Source organism: Phyllobates terribilis, unplaced genomic scaffold, assembly GCF_046119375.1.
Source record: "Phyllobates terribilis strain yellow unplaced genomic scaffold, ASM4611937v1 Scaffold_1__5_contigs__length_1240528914, whole genome shotgun sequence".
NCBI lineage: Eukaryota > Metazoa > Chordata > Amphibia > Anura > Dendrobatidae > Phyllobates > Phyllobates terribilis.
In genome coordinates this window covers 882,319,507-882,345,547 of record NW_027362761.1, presented here as the reverse complement: position 1 = coordinate 882,345,547, position 26,041 = coordinate 882,319,507, and the positions used below count along the sequence as shown (strand labels likewise).

General features: G+C 45.0%; 1 protein-coding gene across 1 annotated transcript in view; it reads left to right on the top strand.

Moving 5' to 3' along the window:
• Window positions 1–24,797, top strand: part of METTL14 (methyltransferase 14, N6-adenosine-methyltransferase non-catalytic subunit) — a 50,132-nt gene extending 25,335 nt beyond the window's left edge. Inside the window, exons 7-11 of the mRNA XM_073655430.1 lie at window positions 1,276–1,417; window positions 3,592–3,684; window positions 15,423–15,539; window positions 16,044–16,254; window positions 24,318–24,797. Coding sequence (XP_073511531.1) covers window positions 1,276–1,417; window positions 3,592–3,684; window positions 15,423–15,539; window positions 16,044–16,254; window positions 24,318–24,622 — 868 coding nt within the window. The 3' untranslated portion in view covers window positions 24,623–24,797. The remainder of the gene's footprint in view (window positions 1–1,275; window positions 1,418–3,591; window positions 3,685–15,422; window positions 15,540–16,043; window positions 16,255–24,317) is intronic.
• Window positions 24,798–26,041: the final 1,244 nt, after the last annotated feature.

The following is a 26,041-nucleotide window of genomic DNA, read 5'->3' as shown; positions in this document are numbered from 1 at the left end:
GTGTTTTTTTTAAGCTTTTTTGAGCATCAATGAATGATTTTTGGAGCTAAATAAAGGTAGTGAGTTGGTGGGACATTGCTTAAGCCCTTGGATTACCATAAGCACTGGGGTGAGTATATTGGTTCATTTAAATGATTAAAGAATGGGGCTGTTGTATTTCAAATAAAGTGTTTACAGTGTGTATGTGTGTTTCTTTACTTTTGTTTGGTCATCACCAAACAAAAGAGCTGGGTGTCAGCTAGTCCCATTCACCCAATCTTCATTAGCATTTCTATTCACGTAATTTATGCGACTGCTGTGAAAAGTTTTTTTTTTTTTAGCCTGGGAATGTGCCACTAGACAAACATTTTCCCTGGGCATAATTAACATCTCACAGCTGGTTTGTTAGCCCCTACGTCCCCCCCCTCCCCGATCAGCACTCAGCAGTGACCATCAACTGATTGCTGCGGCACTGATCACTTGATGGTTACCGGGAGGACCCCGGGAGCCACCGAAGAGGTGATTATGAAGATTTTATATTTTATACTTTTTAATTCTTTTTTTAACTAGTGCTGGCACACGGGCTGGATGCAGCGGTCGGATGAGAGGAGTAGCAGTCTCCTCTCCCAACCCGGGTACCATCCGCTCATTGAACCCCAGCAAATCCGCATGTATAGATATTATACATGCGGGTTTGCTGCTGTTCAGTGCTAGTCAATGGGCGCGATTTCGCCGTGAAATCGCGCCTATATTGGCTGTGCTGCGGATTTTTCCGCAATGATAATCTGCAGCGGAAATTTCCGCAGCATGTGCACACATGCGGATTATCATTGGGGAACATGCCAGACCTCGTACCAAGCGTTTTTAATGCGTTTCCGCGGCCGAAATACAGCTGCGAAAGCGCATAAAAACTGCATTTTGGGCACACAGCCTAATTCCACTCTGTGGACGGACTGGGGCTTATGTCATAGGAAGCAGTGTAACATATCTCCTATACTAATTAGTATATGGCATATGTTACCAGTATGATCTGATATGTTTAACTGGTCCTTGCATCATCTACCTTGCGTTGTTAGCAGCGCGTCCTGCCTCTCGGGGTAGGGGGGCGGCCCGCTCCCTGCCTCTCGGGGTAGGGGGGCGGCCCGCTCCCTGCCTCTCGGGGTAGGGGGGCGCGTATTGCATCATGGGGCAGTCATAAAAATGTCTCATTATATTACAGATAATATAACTGCGGGATTATAAGTCTTTGTGGTCAGAAGGAATTTCACCCTTTTATTTCCCGTTTTGCTGATGCAGGTACTTACAGGCAGACCTGGAGACATTTGATCTGAGAGAGTTAAAGAGCGAGTTTGATGTCATCCTCCTTGAACCGCCACTAGAGGAATATTACAGAGAAACCGGCATTGCCGCCAATGAGAACTGGTGGACCTGGGAAGATGTAAGTAATCTATTCAGATAGAAACTATTAGAACCTGAATCTTTATTTGCATTTTTGGGGGTTTTTTAAAGACCCGTTTATTAAGATATTGTAAAGTTTTGGGAAATGTGCAATAATGAATCAGCCCTTTACACTCTAAAGTTTCTAGTTTACAATTTCCCCTATTGATCCAGTTATAGGCAAAAAAAAAACATAAGAAACAAGTTAATCTCTGAGATAGACGCTGTACATGATCCCAGAAGTTTTGGGCTACTATTGGATAACAGTGAATGTGCCGAATGCTCATCCAGATCTTCCTGCCACCCAGTGCTTTTTTGCAGTCTCCTTTTCTTTTTCGCACTTTAAGCCACGAGAAATGTAAGAGCAGATTGTCTTATTTTCCCGTGAGATTTCAGCTTTGACCAAAGGTTAATTCTGTCACCAACCTGTTAGCACAGGGCGAGATCAATCTCCTTTCTCTATTTGTAGGGAATCCATATCGGGAAAAGAATTGCATTCTGCCTGAATGTGCCATGTTCTAATTGGACGTCTTGTTCCATTTTATTCAGATAATGGAGGTCACAGATCTCCGAATTCTGATATACAATGTATTTGGACTAGTTTACTTTGTTTTTCTGTCTTGTATTCAGCTGCTTAATATTTGAATAGAAAATGATATTGTTTTCTCCTTTTCCCTTGTCATAGCTGCACAGGGCCCAACTTACACCATTGTCCTAGCAGGCCCTGATGGCCCCCATACATAGTTAGTATAGCAGTCCAGTGGTCCGGGATAGCCGGGTGCCAGCACTTAGTAGAAGCTGTCATTGCACTGTCGGCAGACTACAAGCCATTACATTACAGCTTGTATTTTGTGTCGTATTCAGACTATAGGATTTGTACCAGCCGGTAATATGGGCTCACACTCACCTGAACCCTTTTTTTTGCCTCTAACAATGCATTATGAAATCCTTGATTCTCAAGTTAGGAAATAATCACCGACATTAGTTGCTCCCCAGATATATAGATGCTTGTATTTGAATGTTTTCAGCTGTAATTGGGTAAGATTTTATTTAAGGGACTCTGTTGGCACAAAATGACTGCTCAAACCAAGCAGAGGTACTTGGTGCCCCCTTGGCATGGCCTAACAGTCCACCTTCCCACCTGTTCTATCTGTGTCTGCCGTCCTCTTCCTTGATTGACAGCTCTGGCTTATAAGCGGCAGAGAAGAGCGGAGAAAGATGGAAAATATATTAGTGGGAAGGTGCAATGAAATGCTCGGTAACGTCAATGGTATAGCGAGTACCAGTGCTTGGTTTGAACAGTCACTTTGTACTGACAGACTCAATTTAAAGAGTTTTTTTTGGTTATTAAAAAACCCCTTGAAGTTTGGGTGATGAAACCAAATTGTTTTTTACTTACCCTCCCCAGGTCCAAGCCGGAGTCTCTGCTGCTCCTTCTGGCGTCTAATATTAGCTGCAGCTAACTGTGTCCGTTATTGTCTGCAGCGCTTACGACATGTCAACAGCATTGCAGCCAATCATTTAGCTCAGCGGCTCTGCTTGAGATGATGTCACGATCTGCTTCACTCACTCATTGGCTGCTGTTCTGTCAACGTGACATCATCTCAAGCAGAGCCAATGATTGGCTGCAATGCTGTTGAGATGTTGTAAGCACTGCAGACAACAACGGACACTGAGAGCAGTGGTGGAGTCTTTTTGCTGTTAGGGGATAGGGGTTTTCCGGAAAACCCCTTTAACTGTTACGATGTTGCTGGGTCCTCCTGAGAGATGCTCTGCTCTGTGGTTTACAGATAAGGTTTCAGAAGGTGGATTCTCCATTAAACCAGACGATTCCTTTAATAACCTGTCGACGGGACAATCTAATCTAAGAATTTGCTGATGGGAAATACATTTCAGCGGCTCCATCTTGCCATGGAAACATTTTCTTCTCCAATTTGTCTACGGCTCTTTAATCAGCAGCGATTACTCTTCCAGACTACGGTGTAATCTTACCCTTTCTAGTTTCCGTTCCCCATGTCTCTCTCAAGTATGGTCACATCTGCTGCACATTACAGCTTAGTTGTGATGTCAGACTTGGTGCTATTATAATGACAGCACTGGGACGTGATGACCGGTCACAAATGTCTGCACCATAGACATGAAATCATTAATCCTATCGTCTCTGTTCTGTTTTAGATAATGAAATTAGACATTGAAGGCATTGCCGGTTCCAGGGCCTTTGTGTTCCTTTGGTGCGGCTCCGGAGAAGGTCTGGATTTTGGTAGGATGGTAAGTGGGATAATCCTTGTTATATAGCTGCTGCTGACGGCTGCTTCCTGCCTGTCTCATACACTGGACATATTGTATAATGCAGGTGTGATATGTGAGAAGATGCCAGAGATTCCTGGTATTAGACGTGGCCATGTGTGCTGTATTTACTGGTGGAGTCAAGTGTTTCATTATACAGTCCACCATGACCGCATCACACGGACTAGTTTCCAAGTAATAGGATTTTCATCCTGGCAGAATTTAGAATTTCACTCTTGAGGTGACATAAAGTGAATCTGTCATTGTATTCTAAAATGATCAAAGCGTACAACTCTTATGATCAGCCATGGATTAAAGGTACTCTGTCAGTTTTGCCTTGCTGTGTAATTTATTGGCCCCATAGACGGAGCGATCCAGGATGTTAAAGGGCTACATAAAACAGCATATGAGCACTGCACACAGTACGATTGTTAATAAGACCATAGAGTATCCCGTTACAGGCATCACTGATTGGGACCACGTACGTGACTACTAGGTATTGAGTTATACTGAATGTTTTTGCACAGACTTATAAGACCAATCGGCTTAGGCTGTGTGCCCACGATGCGTTTTTTAAGCCTTTCCGCAGCGGCAAAAACGCATGGTAGAAGGCCTGCCATGTTTCCCAATGATAATCCGTATGTGCTGTGCACATGCTGCGGAAATTTCCACTGCGGGTTATCATTGTGGAAAAATCCGCAGCACTACCAATTATTTTGCGGAAGTGCTGCGTTTTCGCCGCCATTGACTTGCATTGGAACGCATGTATTCCGCTTCACTAGATAAGCACATGCAGAATCCATGCGTTCAATGTGCGGATGGTACCCGGGTGTGGAGGACAGGAGACTCTCCTCTGGACCCGGGTACCATAGAACCTGTAAAAAAAAAAAATAATAAAATAAAAAATAAATATGATATTTACCTTCTGATGGCCCCCAGAGTCCTTGTCTTCGCTTGCTGGCAGATCGCGGTGGACTGAAGGACCTGCGCTGACGTCATGTGACGGCAGGTCCTTCAGTGTAGTGTACCGCAAGCTGCCGGCAAGCAAGGACGAAGCGAAGCAAGACTGCGGGGGCCATCAGAAGGTAAGTATATTTATTTTTTGACATTCTTTGGGGTCACACTATATAAATCCATGCCGGTTGCATGGATTTATATAGTGTAACCAAGTTGTCAAGCACTTTCCAAGTGATGCTAAAATTGCTTGGAAAGCGCTTGACAACCCGCATGCGGAAATGCAAGTGAAGAACGCTTCACTTCCGCATGTCCCTGGCAGGAAAAACGCATGTACAATCCGCATGTACAATCCGCATGCGTTTTTTTCTGCCAGGGAGATGCAGAAACGCTCAGGAAAAATCCAGAGCATTTCTGCATCGTGGGCACATAGCCTTATTCTGGTGCACTTAAACTGGTTGTCCCACTAACAAAGTACATTTTAATCAATAGATCTTAGATTATTAATAGATTCCACAATTGTTTGTGTTTAAAGAGTCCTGTCAGCACATTTTTGCAATGTAAAGACATGGCTGTAACACTGATTACATTGATACCTTGAAGATTTCTACTGATTAGATTTGGGTGCACAGGGGCCGGACTGTGCACTGGTCGTCTCCTCACTGTCTTTGTGAATAACAGGTCACTGCTTTTTCAGTGTTTTGAAATCTCCTCTTCAAACAAATGAGGCAGGCAGGGGGGCTGGGGAATCACAGACAGGGAGGAGAAGACCCCGTGTACAGTCTGGCCCCCGTGCACCGAAATCTAATTGGCAGAAAACTTCAAATGGAGATTAACCCCTTTACCCCCCTGCCTGTTTTCACCTTCATGACCAAGCCAATTTTTACAATTCTGACCACTGTCACTTTATGAGGTAATTACTCTGGAACGCTTCAATGGATCCCCCTGATTCTGAGACTGTTTTTTCGTTACATATTGTACTTCATGATAGTAGTAACATTTCTTCTATATGACTTGCGTTTATTTGTGAAAAATTTTGCAATTTTCAAACTTTGAATTCTTTGAAATGTAATTTTTTTTTTGTTAGGAAGTTATAAGGAATCAGATTACAGAAATAGGATAACCTCATGGGTATATAATTATTACTGTTGAGCGAGCACTAAAATGCTTGGGTGCTCGAAGCTCGGGCCGAGCTCACTGTGATACTCGGGTGCTCGACCCGAGCGACGAGCCCAATGTTGGTCTATGGGAGACCCGAGCATTTTTGCGGCGGCACCCCCGGCAGTGTGTAGAAAATCTAAAAAGTGCCCAAAACGATAGTGACAGTGCTCAAATGACATGGGGACAGCATGGGCATCGCCCCAGGAAGCATTTCTGACCCCCAGGTCACTGCTGTCACCAACGTGGTCAGAGGTATTAAGCCACTTTTACGGGCTCACAATAAAACGTTCAAAAACGAAACTGAAACGGTTTTCCTGTGAAATATGTTAAGGAAGTTCCTTTCCAGGGTAAAGACTTGTGTATAAGGTAAAATAAATAACCAAAAACAAAAATACTTCTCCACACCTTGGGCTATGTTCACAAGTAGCATTTTTTATGCGTTTTTGCACTTTTGTATTGCTTTCAACCGTGACCAATGCATTCACCGGGAAATGTCATTTTAACATTTTACAACCTTATCTGGCCATGTGCTGTGTGACACATGTATACAGTGCTGAAAAGACATGGGAACGGCATGGGGAAGACCCCTGCAAGCATCTCTGACACCCAGGTCACTGCCTAAGAGTGTGCCCATCAGAAGTGATCCTATGAGTTTCAGCACAGCCTGTTGCCGCTTGGCGGAGGCAGTACTGCAGTGCTTCCAGCTTGTAACTGATGTGGTGATATCAGAGATTGAGGCTGAACATGAGGAGGAGGAGTAGGAGGAGGAGGAGGAGGAGGAGGATGATGCGCTGGAGCTGTACACTGTGGGGGCAACTCTGACTGACATAGGGCCTGCAATCCTCGGTGTGGGAAGCATGTGTTCCGTCCCAAGGTCGGACTGGGTCCCGGCTTCCACTGTGTTTACCCAGTGTGCCGTCAGGGAGATGTACCGTCCCTGGCCACAAGCACTTGTCCACGTGTCCGTTGTCAGGTGGACTCTCCCAGTAACTGCATTGTTGAGGGCACGGTAGATGTTTTGGGACACGTGCTTGTGTAGTGCGGGAATGGCACACCGGGCAAAATAGTGTCGGCTGGGGGCCGAGTACCGAGGGACAGCCACCGCCATAAGGTTGCGGAAAGATTCCGTCTCCACCAGCCTAAAAGGCAGCATTTCCAACGCAAGCAGTCGTGAAATGTGCGACTTTAGGATTGTGGGGCGTTGGCTGCGAATTTGCGCTTTCGTTCAAAGCTCTGGGATATGGACAATTGAACGCTGCGGTGGGACGTGGACGTTGATGCTGTTTCTTGAGAAACTGCCATAACAAGTGAAGACTGAGAGGAGGGGGCATCTTTACATGCAGTATGGACAGGGGATTGCCTTGCACGCACAACAGGGGGTTCTCTTACACGCACAACAGCGGAAGAAGCAGTGGTGACACCCGCTGACACTGGTCGTGGACCCTGGGGTTCGCCCCACAAAGTGGGGTGCTTTGCTGACATGTGCCTGATCATGCTGGTTGTGGTCAGGCTGGTAGTTTTGTCACCCCTGCTGATGCTGGCATGGCAGGTGGTACAAATGGCCTTTTTGGTGTTATTAGCCGAGTCTTTAAAAAAATTCCAGACTCTGGAAGACCTACCGGTTGTACTGGCAACATCCCTCGTTTTGGTGTTACGGGGAACTGTTGCCTGCCTTCTGTGTGCGGCCACCACACTGCTTCTTCCTGCCTGTTGGGGTACTCTGCCTCCCTCCCCGTGTGCTGCTGGCCTCGCTCTGCGTGTCCTCCGGCCACATTGGGTCAGTTACTAGATCATCCACCACCTCCTCCTCTTCCACTTGCGCACCACGATCCTCCTCCTCACTTCCTGGCAATTGTGTCTCGTCATCGTCCACCTCTTGTGACAAATTGCCAGCATCGACTTCCTGTGACCGTGGCTGTTCAAATATTTGGGCATCGCTACATGGGATCTCCTCTTCCACCTCTTCAAGCGGAGCAGGCGAGGGGCACAAATATGTAAATGGACCAGTGAACAGCTCTTCAGTGTGTCCAAGTGTGGGATCAGTTGCTGTATGACGACACTCGGCATGGTGGGAGGAAGGAGCATCAGGGTGAGGAGGAGTATGCGGTCGAGACTCACGGCTACTAAGAGTCGACCGTGTGGAAGACAGACCGGAGGTGGTGGTGCCCAGGTAACTGGAAGTATTATCTGCTATCCAATTAATAACCTGTTCACAATGATCAGTTCGCAATAGTGGTGCTGTAGTGTGCTTCCATAGTCATTCGGTCAAGAACTGGGAGCGAGAAGATGTGGCTGTTGGTTGTGGCACATTTTCACCTTGGCCACGGCCCCGTCCTCTACACGCACCATCACCAGAACGTCCAGTTCCACGTCCCTTGCCACGCGCCGTGCCCATTGTAAATGAAGTAAAATAGCTTACACTCGCACTATCAATGGAAAAAGGGTAATAAAAAGGATATTAGAACCGTGGAAGAGGAAAACCACAGTTCTATTTCTCTGGCCTACACCAGAGTCTTTTAAACAGATATATTTGTGACTGAACAGACAGGGAGACCCTATTACAGTTTTTCTTTTTACGGCAAAAAATGCCAAAAGCAGGATAATACAGAGATTTGACCCGTGGAACTGCAAAACTACAGTTATAATTATGTGGCGTACACCAGAATCTTTTAAACAGATATCTTGGTGTCTGAACAAGTCACAGACACACTCAATTTTTTTTTTTTTGAGGGGGGGGGGGGCATACCAAAAGTTTAATAAGATGGGTATTTGGACAGTCTGACTGAGGGAAAAAAAAAAATACTGATTTAGATGAAAAAAAAAAAAGGATTTTTCTTGGCCCCTGAGACCGGGGGATAAGTCCAGCAATTTCATCAACAGGAGCACACAGGACTGTAATGCAGCGTTTGTTGGTATAACCACTGCGTCTCCTATACAGCCTGCCTGCCTGCCTGCCTGATATCTGGGATGGATATTAGTCCTGAGAAGAACTGTTTGTTTGATTTGGCAGGCTTTAGAGACCCTACACTAACTATTTCTGAGTATAAATCTCTCCCTAGCTCAGCAGCACTGACCCTACACTCTCTGATCCAGAGCGACTGTGTCCAAGATGGCGGCGCCCGATTTTAAATACTCGAGGTGACGCTGTGCGGCCAGCCAATCACTGTAATGCCCACAAACAACATTGCTGCAGCATTACAGTGACTGGCTGGCAATCCCTGCATGTTCATTGGCTCTGTAAAGAGCGGCAAACTTGCAGGGCGGAGACCCGAGCTCCCGCCTGAGTAACCCGGAAATGCTCGGTGCTCGCCGAACATCCCGAGTAGTCGGGCGAGTAACGAGCAGTCGAGCTTGCTCGCTCAGCACTAATAATTATGTCTCGCATCAAAAAACCCATAAAAAATAACCTTTACTAGATATCATTAAAATATTGCCTTAAGGCACACAAACAAATACTGTATAACATAGAAATAGACATAAAATTTGTGAAAAGATGATCAAATGCTGTTAGCTCAGATGGATATATAGAAAGACATCAAGCTATATAGGCTATAACATCTAGCAAGACGACATGTAGTCCAGAGAGACGCAACCATTCAGAGTCTCTCACAAAAGCCTATTCTTATATAACAGTCCTAGATCATAATAGCAAGATTATCCACTAAGAGTACCGCTAGAATATATTACTCATTTATTTTAATTCAATAAAGAATTAAAATAATTCTGCCAGAGATCAGTTTTGCTGCAGATTTCTGACTGAAAAAAGTCACTCACTGGCTTCTATTCACTGGCCCATCCTGGGTTCTTATCCCACTTCTCCCACATTGCAATCATTCCACTGTTTACATTTTATCAGTATTAAGGATGGTCCTTTTTTTTTTTTTTTTTTTCTCTGCCCAACTTTAATTTTTCTGAAATTGCAAGTTGAACGTCCCTCCCCTTCATAATTTTCCTATTGGTTTAAGTGTTCCTGTGGGTGTTCCCTATGTAACTGCCATCCATTTTGGGCCTTTAAAAACCCATCCATTCTCATGCTGTACACATTTGTTTTTTTTAACTTGAAAAAGACGCCGGTGCGGCGTTGAAATTCGTTGTTAATAAAAAGCCTTTTTCATCATCATCATCATCATCTCTGAAGAATTGATTCACTTCAGCAGTGCAGCCCACCTACATGTTTATCCAACTGGATCCATTACCTCACAGAAAGAAGCAGCTGCAAGCCCTGCTGTGTCGTTTTTATAGTCACGTATGCCTTCTCCCCTCGCCAGGAGCTGTAGAATGGCCGAACATGAACTGGATGGTCAAATACAGCAAATAAGACCATAGTACATAGCAGGGGCACATTTATAAGGCAATGTGCGCACGATCAGGATTTGAAGCAGAAATTTCTTGAGCGTTTCTGCATCTCCTTGGCAGGAAAGAACACTGGGCGTTTTTGAAGCATTTTTTTAAGCGTTTTTGTACATCAATGAATGCTTTTTGGAGATAGTTATTTGGTGGGACATTACTTAAACCTTTGGATTACCGTCAGAACTGGGGTGAGTATTTTGGTTCATTTGTATTATTAAAGAATGTGTCTTGTATTTCAAATAAAGTGATTACTCTATGTCTGTGTGTTTATTTAACTCTTTACTTTACTTTAATTAGTTTTGGTCATGAAAAGGTCTGATTGACACCTTGTCATCACCAAACAAAAGAGCTGGGTGTCAGCTAGTCCCATTCGCCCAGTCTTCTTCATTAGCATTTCTATTCATGTAATTTATGCGGCTGCTGTGAGCTGCTATTTTTAGCCTGGGAAGATGCCATTTGCAAACACGATCCCTGGCCATAATTAACATCTCACAGCTGGTTCGTTAGCCACTACGTCCCCCCGATCAGAACTCAGCAGCGGTTTGGACCCAGCGCATTTTTTTTGCGTCCAAAACGCGGTGTTCTAATGCCGCACTTTTGTTGTCAGCACATGTGAATCCACCGCATATAATGACACTTCAGTCGGTCAAAATCTGCAGCGGAGACTGGCATGTCCTCTACAGAAATTGACATGCTGCGGGTGAGTTTGGGTACGTGGCAATGGTGAGGAGCCGCTGCAGGTTTGAAGCCGTGTATTTATACAGCGTCAAACTCGCGTGCAGATGGTACAGCATAGTGGTGGGATCTCTAGAAATCCCATGTCCACTATGAGGAGGCTGCGAATCACCCGCGGACACTGATATGAGGTGCTTCTTTCAGGATCAGAGCATGTCAAATTCTCTTGCGGAGTCGCTAGTCTCCGCAACAGAAATTTGACCACTAGAATGTATAGAATGTGATAAGTACGCATGGTTCAGTGAACACGTGGATTTACCTGCGTTGAATAGAATGCCTACGTCCGGATCGTGGGCATAGAGCCTAAAATTAAAAAAAAAAAAAAAAAAAAAAAAAAATGGTGTGGCCTCCCTCGTCATTTTTATAACCAGCAGAGGGAAAGCCGACCGCTGGGGGCTGATATTAGTAGCCGGGGAAGAGGCCATTAGCCAACAATGTTCTCTGGCTATTAATATCAGCCCACACCTGTTTGTTTAGCCTTTACTGGTTAGATTACTGGCGGACCCCAGAAAAAAATTGACATGGGGTCCCCCTATAAAATGTAACCAGCAAAGGCTAAACTAGACAGCTGCCAGCTGATATTAATAGCCAGGGAAGGGGCCATGAATACTAGCCCCCTCTGCGGCTATTAATATCACCCCTCAGCAGTCACAGAAATGGCGCATCCATAAGATACCCCAAATCTGGCGCTTAGCCTCCGCTCTTCCCACTGCCCTGTAGCGGTGGCAGTGGGGTAATGGGGTTAGGGTTCACGTCAACGTTGTATCGGCGGCTGACGTGAAGCCCAGGTTAGTAATGGAGGGAGTCTATAAGACGCCCCGATTACTAACTACGTAGTAATGTTATTGCCGCCTTTTCAATAAAAGACACGGCCAGAATAAAGTATTTTAATGCAATAAAAAACACGGTTCTACATTTTTTTTTTTTTTATTACACTCCGTCCGCGAAGCCATCGATGGTCTGAAAAAAAACTAAAATAACAAACAACCATAACCCTCACCTATCCGTCATCAACTACGTAGTCCACGTACCGCCGAGTGTCCCACGACGATCCGGGTCACTTCTACAGCAGTGACATTAGCCATCACTGATGTCACTGCTGTAGAAGACAGCACTGTATACTGACAGGGGTGTAAAATCACGCCTAGCAATATACATGCTGCAGTAGGTCACTGGGGTTGATCAGCTGATCAGCCCCGGTGAGCTTACGATCAGCTGATGGTCGCGTGACCATCAGCTGATTGTTGACGTCACAGATCAGCTGATGGTCACGAGACTGCTCAACTGATCTGTGACGTCAGTGCAGGTCCTGGAAGAACAGTATGCTGTCGGGAGCGAGCCGGGAGGAGAAGATTGCCGCCGTACAGGTTAGTATAGAGATTTATTTTTTAATTTATACTTCTTTTTTTTTTTTCTTTTTTTTACAGCGCGTGGTAGCCAGCTTGGCTGGGAAGACTACTGCTCCTCCCATCCACGCCGCTCCTGCTGTTATAAGTGGGAGTGGCGGTCGGGATGAGAGGAGTTGTAGTCCTCTCCAACCCGGGTACCACCCGCACCGCGTTTCTCCGTTTTTAATGGACCTCAATGGGCATTAATTTGCTGCGGGATCGCGGTAGAAATGGTTCTGCTGCGTTTTTTAACGCAATGTGAATCCGGAGCAGAAATTTCCGCATCATGTGCACAGCACATCCGGATTAGCATTGCTATTAATGGCAGACCTAACATGTGTTTTCGCAGCTTGAAAACCGCAGCAAAAAACGTATCGTGTGAACTTAGCCTTAGATTGTCTCTGCACACGAACATTTGTTTTAAACACATCCAATTTTGGAACTTATTTTTAATCTAAGATCTTTTGATCAAAATGTACGTTTATCGCTGGACAGCCCCTTTTAAATTTCACAGCATTGACAAGTTGACAGGTCCCTTTAAACTAGTTTTAGGTAGATGAACACAGAATAAAACTCAGCTCTACATTACTGCTGGCTTTGTAGTCCTATTCTTTGTTGCAGTCTTGTTTTTAATGGTTGCGCTCAGGACATACAGTTGCAATCAATATTATTCAATTCCCCCCTTTTTCAAATTAGGTATATTTTTTTAAAATTGGCAAACTTTTGGCCATTTCCCATGAGGAACGGGCTAAGATTCCTCAGGAATGCCACAATCTGGTGTTTGGCTGTACATCACGTTTACAGCAGATTATAACAGCCAAAGGAAATGCTAAGTACTAAAGACGCTTGTCACAGCGGGGTTGAAGAATTCCGAGACTGCAGTAGTCGTTAAAAGTGGGATTTTGTCTTTAAATTTGGAGAAACCACTTATTATATTAGTTATGTTGCGCTAGTTACATTGTTCTTGATTCCTTTGTGTATTGCTAATGGCAGAAAGATATACATTTTCTGAAAATCTTTATTTGCAGTGGGGGATTTGTGTTTGCTAATGTAGATGATATGTAGACAAGTTTATAGGAGCACTTTTAGCGCACACACATTTGTGGACTACATAAACGAGACATCCCGTATTCACATGTGTATCGGCTACATTTTTCATTTACCTGTTTGACCTTTTCTAATTGTAATAGGGTGAAATGAGACAACCAGGGTAGTTTCTTGCATCGCACTTTACTGAACGTGGGGTCAAACAATTCGCAGAACACAGGTTACCTCTTGTAGTGAACAATGGTTGCAGTATAATCCCAGAACTGCCATGTTCACACGTTGCAGGAAATTGCCGCTAATGATTGTCGCATGAATCTGCATTATGTGTGATTATCCCCTTACTCCAGTACAATGCTTTTTGTATAGAGGGAAAGTCCACACAAGTGTGAGCATGCTGCAGCTATGAAGATCCTCACCATGTACTCCTTTTTGTGCAGCTTTTTTCCTTCACGTGTGAATTACGTTTTGAAAACCCCATTCACTTGTACTGTCAATTGCAAGAAAATCTTGAACGTGTGACTGGTTGCAAAACATTTTTTTTGCTCTTACACCTTCACTTAAATCTTTCCTTTTGAGTGTTCTAGCTTTTTCGGCACATTGGTCTTGGGTGAATAGGCCCTTTCAGTGTCCCCTATGTCCTATGCACTATGACTATTACTGTGTCTGGTGCATGTCAGTCTCATCCACCTGAATCAGGATGAGCTGCAGTACCAGACCCTGCTGTAAGATGGTGCTAAATTGGGCTCTGCAATGAAGGGCCATGGCAATCCAGCACAGGACAGCTGCCCCATTTTTCTGCTGATTCTGCTGCTATACAGATCTAAACGATCACACACTGATGGCATTTCCTAAAAGTTTCATGTTATATCCTGGATAACCCCTTCACTTTGTCGTAGATATACACAAAAATACAAAGCAGTGTGAGAGCTTATACATTTATGTTCTAGTACTGGGATCCAAGTGGTAATGTTTCTCCTTGTAGAGAATGACCTGCCAAGCCTGTAAGGAAGGATGAGGGGGCCATACATACCAGGTTAAGGATGAGGGGACCATACATACCAGGGTAACGCTGAGGGGGCCATACATAACAGGATAAAGATGAGGGGGCCATACATAACAGGATAAAGCTGAGGGGGCCATACATAACAGGATAAAGATGAGGGGGCCATACATAACAGGATAAAGATGAGGGGGCCATACATAACAGGATAAAGATGAGGGGGCCATACATAACAGGATAAAGATGAGGGGGCCAAACATAACAGGATAAAGATGAGGGGGCCATACATAACAGGATAAAGATGAGGGGTGCCATGCATACCAGGATAAGGATTGGGGGTGCCATGCATACCAGGATAAGGATTGGGGGTGCCATGCATACCAGGATTTGGATTGGGGGTGCCATGCATACCAGGATAGGAATTAGGCGTGCCATGCATACCAGGATAGGGATTAAGGGTGCCATGCATACCAGGATGGGGATGAGGGGTGCCATGCATACCAGGATGGGGATGAGGGGTTCCATGCATACCAGGATGGGGATTGCTGTGCCATGCATACCAGGATAGGGATTAGGGGTGCCATGCATACCAGGATAGGGATTAGGGGTGCCATGCATACCAGGACAGGGATGAGGGGTGCCATGCATAAGAGGATAGGGATGAGGGGTGCCATGCATACCAGGATGGAGGGATGCCAGGCATACCAGGATGGGGATGGGGACCACGTATAAAAGGAAGGGGGGGGGGGGCATATTGTCAGAATTGGGGGATATTACCCCTATACCAGTGTCAGCAGAAGACCCCCTCCCTCTTAAAAGTGCATCATGAACACATTTTTTGCTTACATTTTTTATTATTTTCCTCCTCTAAAACCTAGGTGCGTCTTATAGTCCGAAAAATACGGTAAGTGGCCAACCCCTTTTTAACTTATATAAATTTTCTCTTGTAGCCAAGTAGTGAAGTGAGGTCTCTTCCATCTGTTCTGCAGTCAGGTCTCTGAGGAGGGTGCAGTAATCTCGTAGCTTGATTCTGTCTGATATTTAGTGTTTTATTTCACCGTACTTTTTGTGGTTGATCCTGACAGTGCTTACGGAAGTGGGGCTTTAGACGATCTGAAGACATTTGTTGGATAAAAACTAATAAAGACAATCCTGGAAAGACCAAGACCTTAGACCCTAAGGCAATCTTCCAGAGGACAAAGGTACAGTGTTCCCATCTGTCACTAGAATGAGACATTTGTAGGATAAACAAGATTGTGTCTAAATCTGAGCAGCACAAATCGGAGCCGTATCCTTTAAATCATCACGCCTGCTATGGGATGTGTGCTGTGAAACCAACAATATATAGGATGGAAAAGTGCGGCAGTATTAAAATGTAGTACCACCGAGGAAGATCTCCAAGCTTGCTCCTGGAGGTGATGGATGTCTTCATTTTTTAATGTGATGATGAAAAAATTATAGAAGCGGTGCATCATCCTGACACATATCTGTCTGCACATTATAGCAGGTGACCATTTCATAAATCTTGAAAGAAAGCTGTAAGAAAAGCAATTTTTATACAAGCGATAATGTTCCAAACTTATCTTCAGGAGAAAGCACATCTGAGGCAACCCTCACTATACAAGCCTCCATGAATAGCGCTTGTCGTACGTCCACCTTCACCGCATCCTTCCTGCATAATGGCTAATGTGCACTTCTTCCCATAGGAGCACTGCCTTATGGGCATTCGGGGAACTGTGCACCGCAGCACGGATGGCGACTTCATCCATGCCAACGTGGACATTGATCTCATCATTACAGAGGAGCCAGAAATAGGAAACATTGAAAAGCCTGTGGAGATCTTTCACATTATCGAACACTTCTGTTTAGGACGCCGGCGGCTGCACCTCTTTGGCAGAGATAGCACCATTAGACCCGGTAAGAGTAAAACTGATCTTTTGTGGGTATATGTCTGAAAAGTAAAAGGCTGAAATACAGATCTTTGCACCCGTTTTTTGTTCTTTGACGTATAATATACAGCAGTGTACAATAATGCATTCACATCATTACTAGTGATGGGTGAGCACTAAAATGCTCGGGTGCTTGTTGCTCGGGTCGAGCACATTGGAATACTCGGGTGCTCGACCCGAGCAACGAGCCCAATGTAAGTCTATGGGAAACTCGAGCATTTTTCAGGCGGCTCCCCCCGGCGGTCTGCAGAGGGCCTAAAAATTGCCCAAATCAACGGGAACAGTGCTCAAATGACATGGAAACAGCATGGGGGAGACCCATGGAAGCATTTCTGATTCCCAGGTCACTTCTGTCAACAACATTGTCAGAGGTATTATGCCACTTTTACGGACTCACAATAAAACATACGAAAACGAAACCAAAATGGATTTTCCTGGGAAATATGCTAAGGAACATCCTTTCCAGGGTAATGACTTGTATATAAAGCAAAATAAATAACCAAAAACGAAAATGCTCCTCCACATCTTGGGCTATGTTCACACGTAGCGTTTTTGATCCGTTTTTTCACTTTTGCATTGCTTTCGTGACAAATGCATTCACCAGGAAATGTAATTTTAACATTTTACAACCTTATCTGGCCATGTGGTGTGTGAGATATCATCAGACACAACCTGTTTCATTTATGAAGGAGGGACTCTGAAAGTCACAAAGCTTATTTTTATAGGGCCATCAGGCAACCTTTACTATTCTTAAAGGGCCAGCAGTCGGCCCTCACTATTCTTAGAGAGCTATCAGCCGGCTATGTTTTATTGTTCCCATTACTAAAAAGTGGGTCTCCTGTACTGTTATTGCTTATGCAGTGAGTGGCAGGGCTGCCCAAAATTTGGACGCACCCCAATACCACTTTGAAAACTTGGATGCACCCCAATACCCCTTTGAAAAGACTTAGAGGAGGACCTCCTTAAAACAATGTTCCCATTATTAGGAAGTGGGTCTGCCATAGTGTTTGCCTATGCAGTGAATGCAAGGGCTGCCAAAAATTGGAAGGCACTCCAATGCCCCTTGGAAGAGACGTGGAGGAGGGCCTCATAAAAAAATGTTCCCATTAGAAAGGAGCGGGTCTCCTATACTTGTAATGCCCATGCACTAAGTGTATGGGCTGATAAACATTTACCCCTGGGGGGTATACATGAACATACTGTATAAAAAATTTTTTTTACGGGAATCATAAACACTCTTTAAAAAAATTGTGTGCGTGTTGCATCATGGACCACGGTCACCCTGGTGATGTGGTGAAGGAGGAGGACAAGAGCAAATAGAAAAAAATCAGGAAGTGTATGCCCATGTGTGGGTGTGAAGAGGTGCATGGGAATACACCTCCCAAAAAAAGACACTGGATTTGAGTTTGTTACGCTGCTATCATCCGGTGGTGTTGAGAAGTCTGGCCCAATCCAGCCCTTGTTCATTTTTATAAGAGTCAGCCTGTCAGCATTTTCAGTTGACAGTTGGATGCGCTTATCAGTTAATAATTCCACCAGCGACACTAAAAACCCGCTCTGATAAAACGCTGGTGGCAGGGCAGGCCAGGACCTCCAAGGCATAGAGAGCCAGTTCATTCCACGTATCCTGCTTGGATACCCAATAATTATAAGGCACAGAGGAATCACGGAGGACGTTGGTACAGTCGGCAAGGTACTCCCTCAGCATCTTCCCAAACTTTGCACTCCTTGTGATAGTACCCCGCGCCTCAGGGCTTGTGCAATAGGAGGGACTGAGAAAATTGTCCCAGAACTTTGACAGTGTTCCCCTGCGTCTGCTGGATTGAAGTTGTGTCTCTCTCGCCTGTACTCCTTGGTTGTCCAACGAAGTGTGACCTCTGCCGCCAGCGTTTTCAGATGGGAAATTTTTTAATAGTTCCGCAACAAGGGCCTTCTGGTACAGCCCCATTTTTGTAGACCTGTTCGCCTCAGGAATAAGAGATTATAAAGTTCTTCTTGTAGCGTGGGTCTAGAAGTGTCACCAACCAGTAATGACTGTCACCCAAAATTTTGAGAACGCAAGTGTCATGGGAAAGGCAGCGTAACATAAAGTCAGCCATGCGTGCCAGACTACTAACAGGCAAGACTTCCCTGTACTCACCAAGAAGATGACTGACCATGCTCTCCTCCTCCTCCGGCCATCCACGCTGAACAGACGGTATGACAGCTGTGCAGGTAGTACCGTCAATAGCGCATGAAACTAGCTCCTGGTCTTCCTCCTCTTCCTCATTGCCACCCAATCCACGTTCGGATGAGATGAGGCTGGGCTGTGTGTCTAATCACCCTGTATGGTTCCTTGCTCCGTCTCATCGTGCTCCCCCTGCAATGCATCCTCTTTGATTGTGAGCAGAGAGCATTTCAGAAGACAGAGAAGCGGGATGGTGACTCTAATTATGGCGTCACCGCCGCTCACCATCTTGGTGGAGTCCTTAAAATTTTGGAGGATGGTACATATGTCTGACATCCATGTCCACTCCTGAGGTCTTATGTGTGGAGTCTGAATTGAATACCGACGGCCTTGTTGATGCTGGTACTCAACAACTGCCCTCTTCTGCTCACAAATCCTTCCGAACATCTGCAGTGTAGAGTTCCAACACGTGGGGACATCACACACCAATCTGTGAGCCGGAAGCTGCAAATGCTGCTGAAACACGGCAAGGGCGGCAGAAGCTGTAGGTGACTTTCTAAAATGGGCACACAGGCGGTGTACTTTAACAAGCAGATCCAGCACCTCTGGGTAGGATTTGAGAAACCGCTGAACCACGAGGTTAAGCACATGGGCCAGGCATGGTACGTGTGTGAGCTCGCCTCGCCTCAGAGCCGCCACCAGGTTCTGGCCATTGTCACACACGACCATGCCTGGCTGTAGGTTCAGCGGTGTGAGCCACAGATCTGCCTGCTCTTTCAGAGCTGTCCACAACTCTTCAGCATTGTGCGGTTTGTCACCTAAGCATATTAGCTTCAGCACAGCCTGTTGCCGCTTGGCCGAGGCAGTGCTTCCAGCTTGTGACTGATGGGGTCATTTCGGAGATGGAGGCTGAAGAGGAGGAGGAGGAGGAGGCTGAAGAGGAGGAGGAGGAGGAGGCTGAAGAGGAGGAGGAGGAGGCTGAAGAGGAGGAGGAGGAGGCTGAAGAGGAGGAGGAGGCTGAAGAGGAGGAGGAGGCGGAGGCTGAAGAGGAGGAGGAGGAGGCTGAAGAGGAGGAGGAGGCTGAGGAGAATGAGGTGCTGGAGCTGTAGACTGTGGGGGCAACCCTGATGGACCTATGGCCCGCAATCCTTGGCATCGGGAGGACGTGTTCTGTCCCAAGGTCCGACTGGGTCCCGGCTTCCATTATGTTAATCCAGTGTGCCGTCAGCGAGATGTACCGTCCCTGCCCACAAGCACTTGTCCACGTGTCCGTGGTTAGGTGGACTTTCCCGGTAACTGCGTTGTTGAGGGTACGGTTAATGTTTTGGGACACGTGCTTGTGTAATGCATGCACAACAGCGGAGGAAGCAATGGTGCCACCCGCAGACACTGTTCCTGGACCCTGGGGTTTGGCCCACAAGGTCGGGTGCTTTGCTGCCATGTGCCTGATCATGCTGCTGGTGGTCAGGCTGCTAGTTTTGCCACCCCTGCTGATGCTGGCCTGGCAGGTGGTGCAAATGGCTTTTTTGGGGTTATCGACAGAGTCTTTAAAAAACAACCAGACTCAGGAAGACCTAACAGTTGTACTAGCAACTTCCTTCGTGTTGGTGTTACGGGGAACGGTTTCCTGCCTTTTGTCTGCGGCCACCACACTGCTTCTTCCTCCCTGTTGGGGTTCTCTGCCTCCCTCACCGTGTGCTGCTATCCTCGCTCTGCATGTCTTCCTGCCAGGTTGGGTCAGTTACTATATCATCCATCACCTCCTCTTCCACTTCCGCTCCCTGGTCCTCCTCTTGACTTTCTGGCAATTGTCTCATCATCGTCCACCTCTTGTGACACTTTCCCTTCGTGGCTGCTCAAATGTTTGGGCATCGCTACATGCGATCTCCTCTTGCCCCGCTTCAAGTAGACCGGGCGAGAGGCCCGACTCTATAAATGGAAAAGTGAACAGCTCTTCGGAGTGTCCAAGTGTGGGATCAGTTGCCTCCGGGCACTCTGCATGGTGGGAGGAAGGAGGATCAGGGTGAGGAATATGCGGTACAGACTCACGGCTACTGATACTTGACCGTGTGGAAGACAGGGTGGTGGTGGTGGCTAAGTGACTGGAAGCATTATCCGCTATCCAACCAAAAACATTTTGACACTGCTCTGCGTTCAATAGTGGTGTGCTGCCGTCCCCTAGGAATTGGGACAGGAAGATTGGGCGAGAAGATGTGGGTGTTTGTTGTGGCACAATTCAGCTTGCCCACGGCCTTGTCCTCGGCCTCTGCATGCACCATCACGTCCAGTTCCCCGTCCCATGCCATGTGCCTTGCCCATTTTAAATGGAGGACAATATCTTCCACACTCACTACAAGTGGCTGAATTTGGAGCAAAGTTATATGCAATCCGTGTGATGTAGACACCACCGTTTTAAATACCTGGCCTGTAGGTAACTATTTTGAACAGCAAACCGGTGTCAAAAACTTTGCTGACACACTGAAAAAAAATTTGAATTGAGGCCAAAAATGGCAGTATTTTCAGCGCAATTATATGTGATTCATGTGACGGACAAACCACAGTTTTAAATAGCTGGAATTTTAGCGCTGTAATATGGAAAGGACCTGGCTGTATTCTGCAGTGCCAACAAGCAAATGGCGCAGAACAACGGTGTTCTCTGGATTGCTTTTTAAGCAAATAATGAGGATTAAGATCTAGTGTTGAGCGAGTATGTTCTATTAACCCTTTCGCCGAGTACGCTCGGGCCGAGCACCGAGTATTTATAGCTGCTCGGTGATATGCTTGAATCGCTCCCGTGTGCATGATTTGCAACTGTTTGAAAGCTTTATTACATGTGAGGAGTGTCTATTTCTTACACATTCCTCACATGTAATAAAGCTGTCAAACAGTTGCAAATCATGCACATGGAAGCGATTTAACCTAATCACCGAGCAGCTGTAAATACTTGGAGCTCGGCCCGAACATACTCGGAACAGAACATACTCTCTCAACACTATTAAGATCCAAAAAAAATTATTCCTGGCCCCTGAGACCTGGGCCTTTGTATAGAAATATCTAACAGCAGCAGAAGGCAGAACGGGAATGGAGCCTCTTGTGCTATGTGCACTGCAGTCTGCTAGATACACTGCCTGCCTGATATCTCTGCAGATGTATTAGTCCTCAGAAGGACTGTTTGTTAAGATGGATATGTGTAATGTACTTGTTTTCTCCGTACACTACCTAATACACAACCAAATCTCTCCCTAGCTCAGCAGCACCTTTCCCTACACTGCCTGATTGCGGAGTAGACTGACTAGCACAGCGGCGACAGATCTGATATAGACCTTATGACGCTGTGCGGCCAGCCAATCACTGTAATTCCCCAACCACCATGGCTGCGGCATTACAGTGAGTGGGAGGCAATCCCTGCATGTTGATTGGCGCTCTAAAGAGTGCCAAACATGCAGGGAGGGGACCCGAGCATCTCGCAAGTACTCGGCGAGCTCCGAGCATCTCGAGTACTGAGATGCTCGGGCGAGTATTTGCGAGTATGCTCGCTCATCACTAATCATTACCTGTCCATGGTGGTTACTAAAGTGTTAGTTTCGAGAAGAATGACTCGGCACTCCAGTGATAGATATGAAGATCTAATGCAATTCAACTCAAGATAGAACGTTTCGGTTCATACAGTTGGACCTTCATCAGACAGATTGCCAATGTATAGGGAGTGAGAAGTAATGTGTGAAGAAGCGCTGTCGAGACTGCAGTGAGGGCTTGCACTTCTGCCTGTACTGTACTGACAGTAGTGCGTGCCATTAGCGACCTCAGTCTCAACAGCGTTTTTTCACATGCTGCTTCTTACTTCGCATCCATTGGCAATTCGTCTGATGAAGGTCCAGCTGTATGGACCGAAACGTCCTATGGTGATTTGAATTGTGTTAAATTTTCACATCTATCACAGCAGTGCCGAGTTTTTCTTAAGATCTATACAGTGTGGAGCCCTACTCGAGCACCCGTCCTACAGTCCAGCAGTGCCAAATAGCTACACAGTAATGCTATTGTTTCATTACAAACAGCCTCCTCCACAACTGATTGCTATGGGTATGACTTATGTCAGTCTTGTAAACGACAGAATTATCTTACTTTTGTGAAGAGGTTATTGTATATTTTCCCTGGGAGCGTTGCGGGGCTGGTGAGAGTCCCTATGCCAATTTATGCTCCAACTAAGGTAGAAACTTCCTTCTGAAAACCTCTAGTGAAGACCTTCAATTTTGCCTGCTATTCTCCTACTCTGCATAACTTAACCATGATACAGCAATGTTAGGTTCAGTATAAAGGGATGGCTTTATCCATACGTGCCCAGGGGTTATGAATATATGGGCTACGTCCTGTGCATAATATGGTGATTATCATGCAGATCAGGTACATGTGCTTTGTCTGAATGGCTAGCTGTGCCTTCAGTCCTGCCCACCCATGTGATCACACAAGGCACGCTTCATGCTTTAGGCTGCATTAGTTTAACATATACGGTCAGTTGCCCATATCCAAGATGGCAATCACTAGTCTGGTGAAATGCACATCATTAGAGTTCTGTCGCCCTGGTTTTTGTGATCACACTGAGTAAGCTCCCATCCTCCTCTACATGTGAGGATTGGAGGCAGTTCACTTATGTAAGATTCCTGTGAAGGAAGGAGGATATCCTGACATGGTACTCACAATCTTATTGGTACACATCTGTATAGCAGAGTATATAAGGGACTGGAGGTGGAATTAACCCCCACCCCAACCATCTGCTGAAATCTTCCCTGTAACTGTATTTTACTTCTAATGTCTTTTTTTTTTTTTTTTTTTTAGGGGTTATTGGTAAAGATTCTTCTCTGGGGGAAATTTTAGTTTATTTTTCTCTCTGGATAACATTACCCAATCGTAAGCAGGGTAGCCTCATGCAGGAAAATTAAAGTCCCCCAGAGAAGGGGACCGATGTGTCTAAGCAAGTCCCACTTGGATCTTCCTCTGTACCTACTGTGGTTACAAGTGCTAGGAGATCAGAGCTGTGTGTTATTACATACATAGCTCTGTATCAAGGAATAAATGCCCCAATAACTGGAATAGATGCAGAACAGCTTGACACGCTACAGCTCTCCTCCCCCTGCAATGGTAATCACAGAAATTGCAGGACTGTGTATGTAATGACACACAGCTATGCTCTCCTGCCTAGATCACACAGATCTCATTGCAAGCATCTGTCATAATAGATTACAAGTGGTAAGGGAGAGCAGAGCTGACAGTGCTGTGAGATGAGAGCTGCAGCACGTCGCATACACTGCTTTGCATCTGTACCAGGGCAATGTGCAATATTTCTTCAGAGTGGTGTATGTAATGACACAGCTCTGCAGTAAGATCTGTGATTTTCTAAGCTTCACTGGGGACCTTTTTTATCCCTTCCATGATGCCTCATGCTTATGATTGCAACATCATACAGGGAAAGAGGTTACCGCCCCCAGAAAAGAATCTTTTAATGCCCTCTTGCAGGGATTATTTAGCATATAAATTTTACAAGCTAATATTGCTGCAACAGAGGCGAATAATGAAAAAGCATTTTATTCATTCATTCACTTGATCATGAGTTTAGCATGTAAAAAATGGTGCGTGGTCCGCTCTAATGTAGATTTTCTGATAATTCTTCTTATTCTGAGAGCTCATTAGTTATATTGTATAGTTGGAGGTAATTGTAAGTAGGTTCATCGCTTTCATTCTTTAATTATCAGTATTCTTGAATAATGGTAGATCTATATGTTTCCTCTTAATCATGTGCCGGAGTTTGAGTTCTTCGATTTTGTGAATCTAATCAAAAAATATATATTTTTTTAAATCTTATTTCCTAGGGTGGCTTACTGTGGGGCCTACACTGACAAACAGCAACTTTAACTCTGAGACATACGGATCCTATTTTAATGCTCCTAATTCTACTCTAACTGGCTGCACTGAAGAAATTGAGAGGCTTCGACCCAAAACACCACCCCCAAAATCAGACCGTGGCTTTGGAACAGCTCGAGGCGGTGGTCGTGGGGGACCCTCTGTCGGTAGAGGAGAGCGAGGTCGAGAGAGGAACAGAGGAAGTTTCAGAGGAGATAGAGGAAACTTCCGAGGTCGGGGAGGTCCGCACAGAGGTGGATTTGCACCTCGTTAATTCATTTCTAGGAGAGGCTTTTAGTTCTTTTTATTCTCAAGTAACAAATGAAATAATGGTAAAGTAAGAAAAAATATTTTTTTTCTCATGTAATGCCAGTTTTAAATTTCATTTAATAGGATGTTGCCAACTCTTTGTTATTTTTTTAATAAAAATATGAAATGGCTGTTCACAATTTTGGATTGGATGTTTATAATATTGTTAAAGTAATTCCTGAAGGTCAGGATGAAAATTGTCCTAAGATGATGCTACATATCCCGGAAAAGGATTTTTCACCAAGAACATCTTTGGGTGGTAATGTTGGACATATGCTGGTCTGTCATTGTACTTTACCCATACATACATACATACTATAGCAGTGGTAAAAAGGCCGTGTATATTAGGGATGCCCAACCTTTTCTGGTCAAAGGGCCGTATTGTTATATTGACCCATTCCCAACCGTCGCAATAAAATTAAAAGGGGTATTGCCACCTGAGACATTTGTGGCATAGCAAAAGTATATGCCATAAATGCCTGATAGACAGGGGTCCAGTAAGTGGTTAGCACTCCAGAGAGAAGGCCATAGGTGCACGAGGCTCTGCATTATAATCTACACTAGAAGCATCCACATATGCTTTGATAGCCACTTGTAACTCATATACAGTTTTCTGGAGTGCCAAACAGGGGTCAACAGAAACCAGTATCCTCATATTATGTGGGACACAGATGGCTGTACCAATCCTTCTTCTTCCTTTTTTTTTTTTTTTTTTAAATCTATGGAAACTACATTGAAGCAGCCACACACAGGCAAGCATGTCGGAAACCAGATGGTTGTGGTCCCTGGGCTGCATACCTGTTCTATATTGATACAGGTATGGATGTACTTTTAAAATATTCTGAGGAAACTCCATCTTCTCTGCATTGTGTCCATGTGTGGTAGTAGAGGAAAATCAGGAGTACTTCATTTTAAATCTATTGGGTACCACAGATTTGGTAAAAGAATGAAATTGGATCATAAAAATAAAATCAAGTAGGACCTACTGATGTCTCCGGAGGATTCAAAAACATAAGGTTATCAATTCGGTCATTTCAAGGAGGAATAAAAGATAAACAGCACAATGCAGAGCTCTAAGAAAAAAGCCTCAGCTGTGTTACTTCATAGGGAATACAATTGGTTACTAATATATTTACACACACATTGTGTACAATTTTTTTTTATCAATTAACAAAATACAAAGTAAACAAAGGAGAAATCTAAATCAGTTAAATATTGGTTTGATCACACTTTACATCAATGCTCTTAGGTACATAGTTACTTCACATCAATGCTCTTAGGTACATAGTTGTTAACTCAGCAGGGAGGATGGTTCCAAACATATTGGAGAACGAACCACAGATCTTGTTTGGATGTAGGTTTATGAAAATCCTTCTGTCATTCC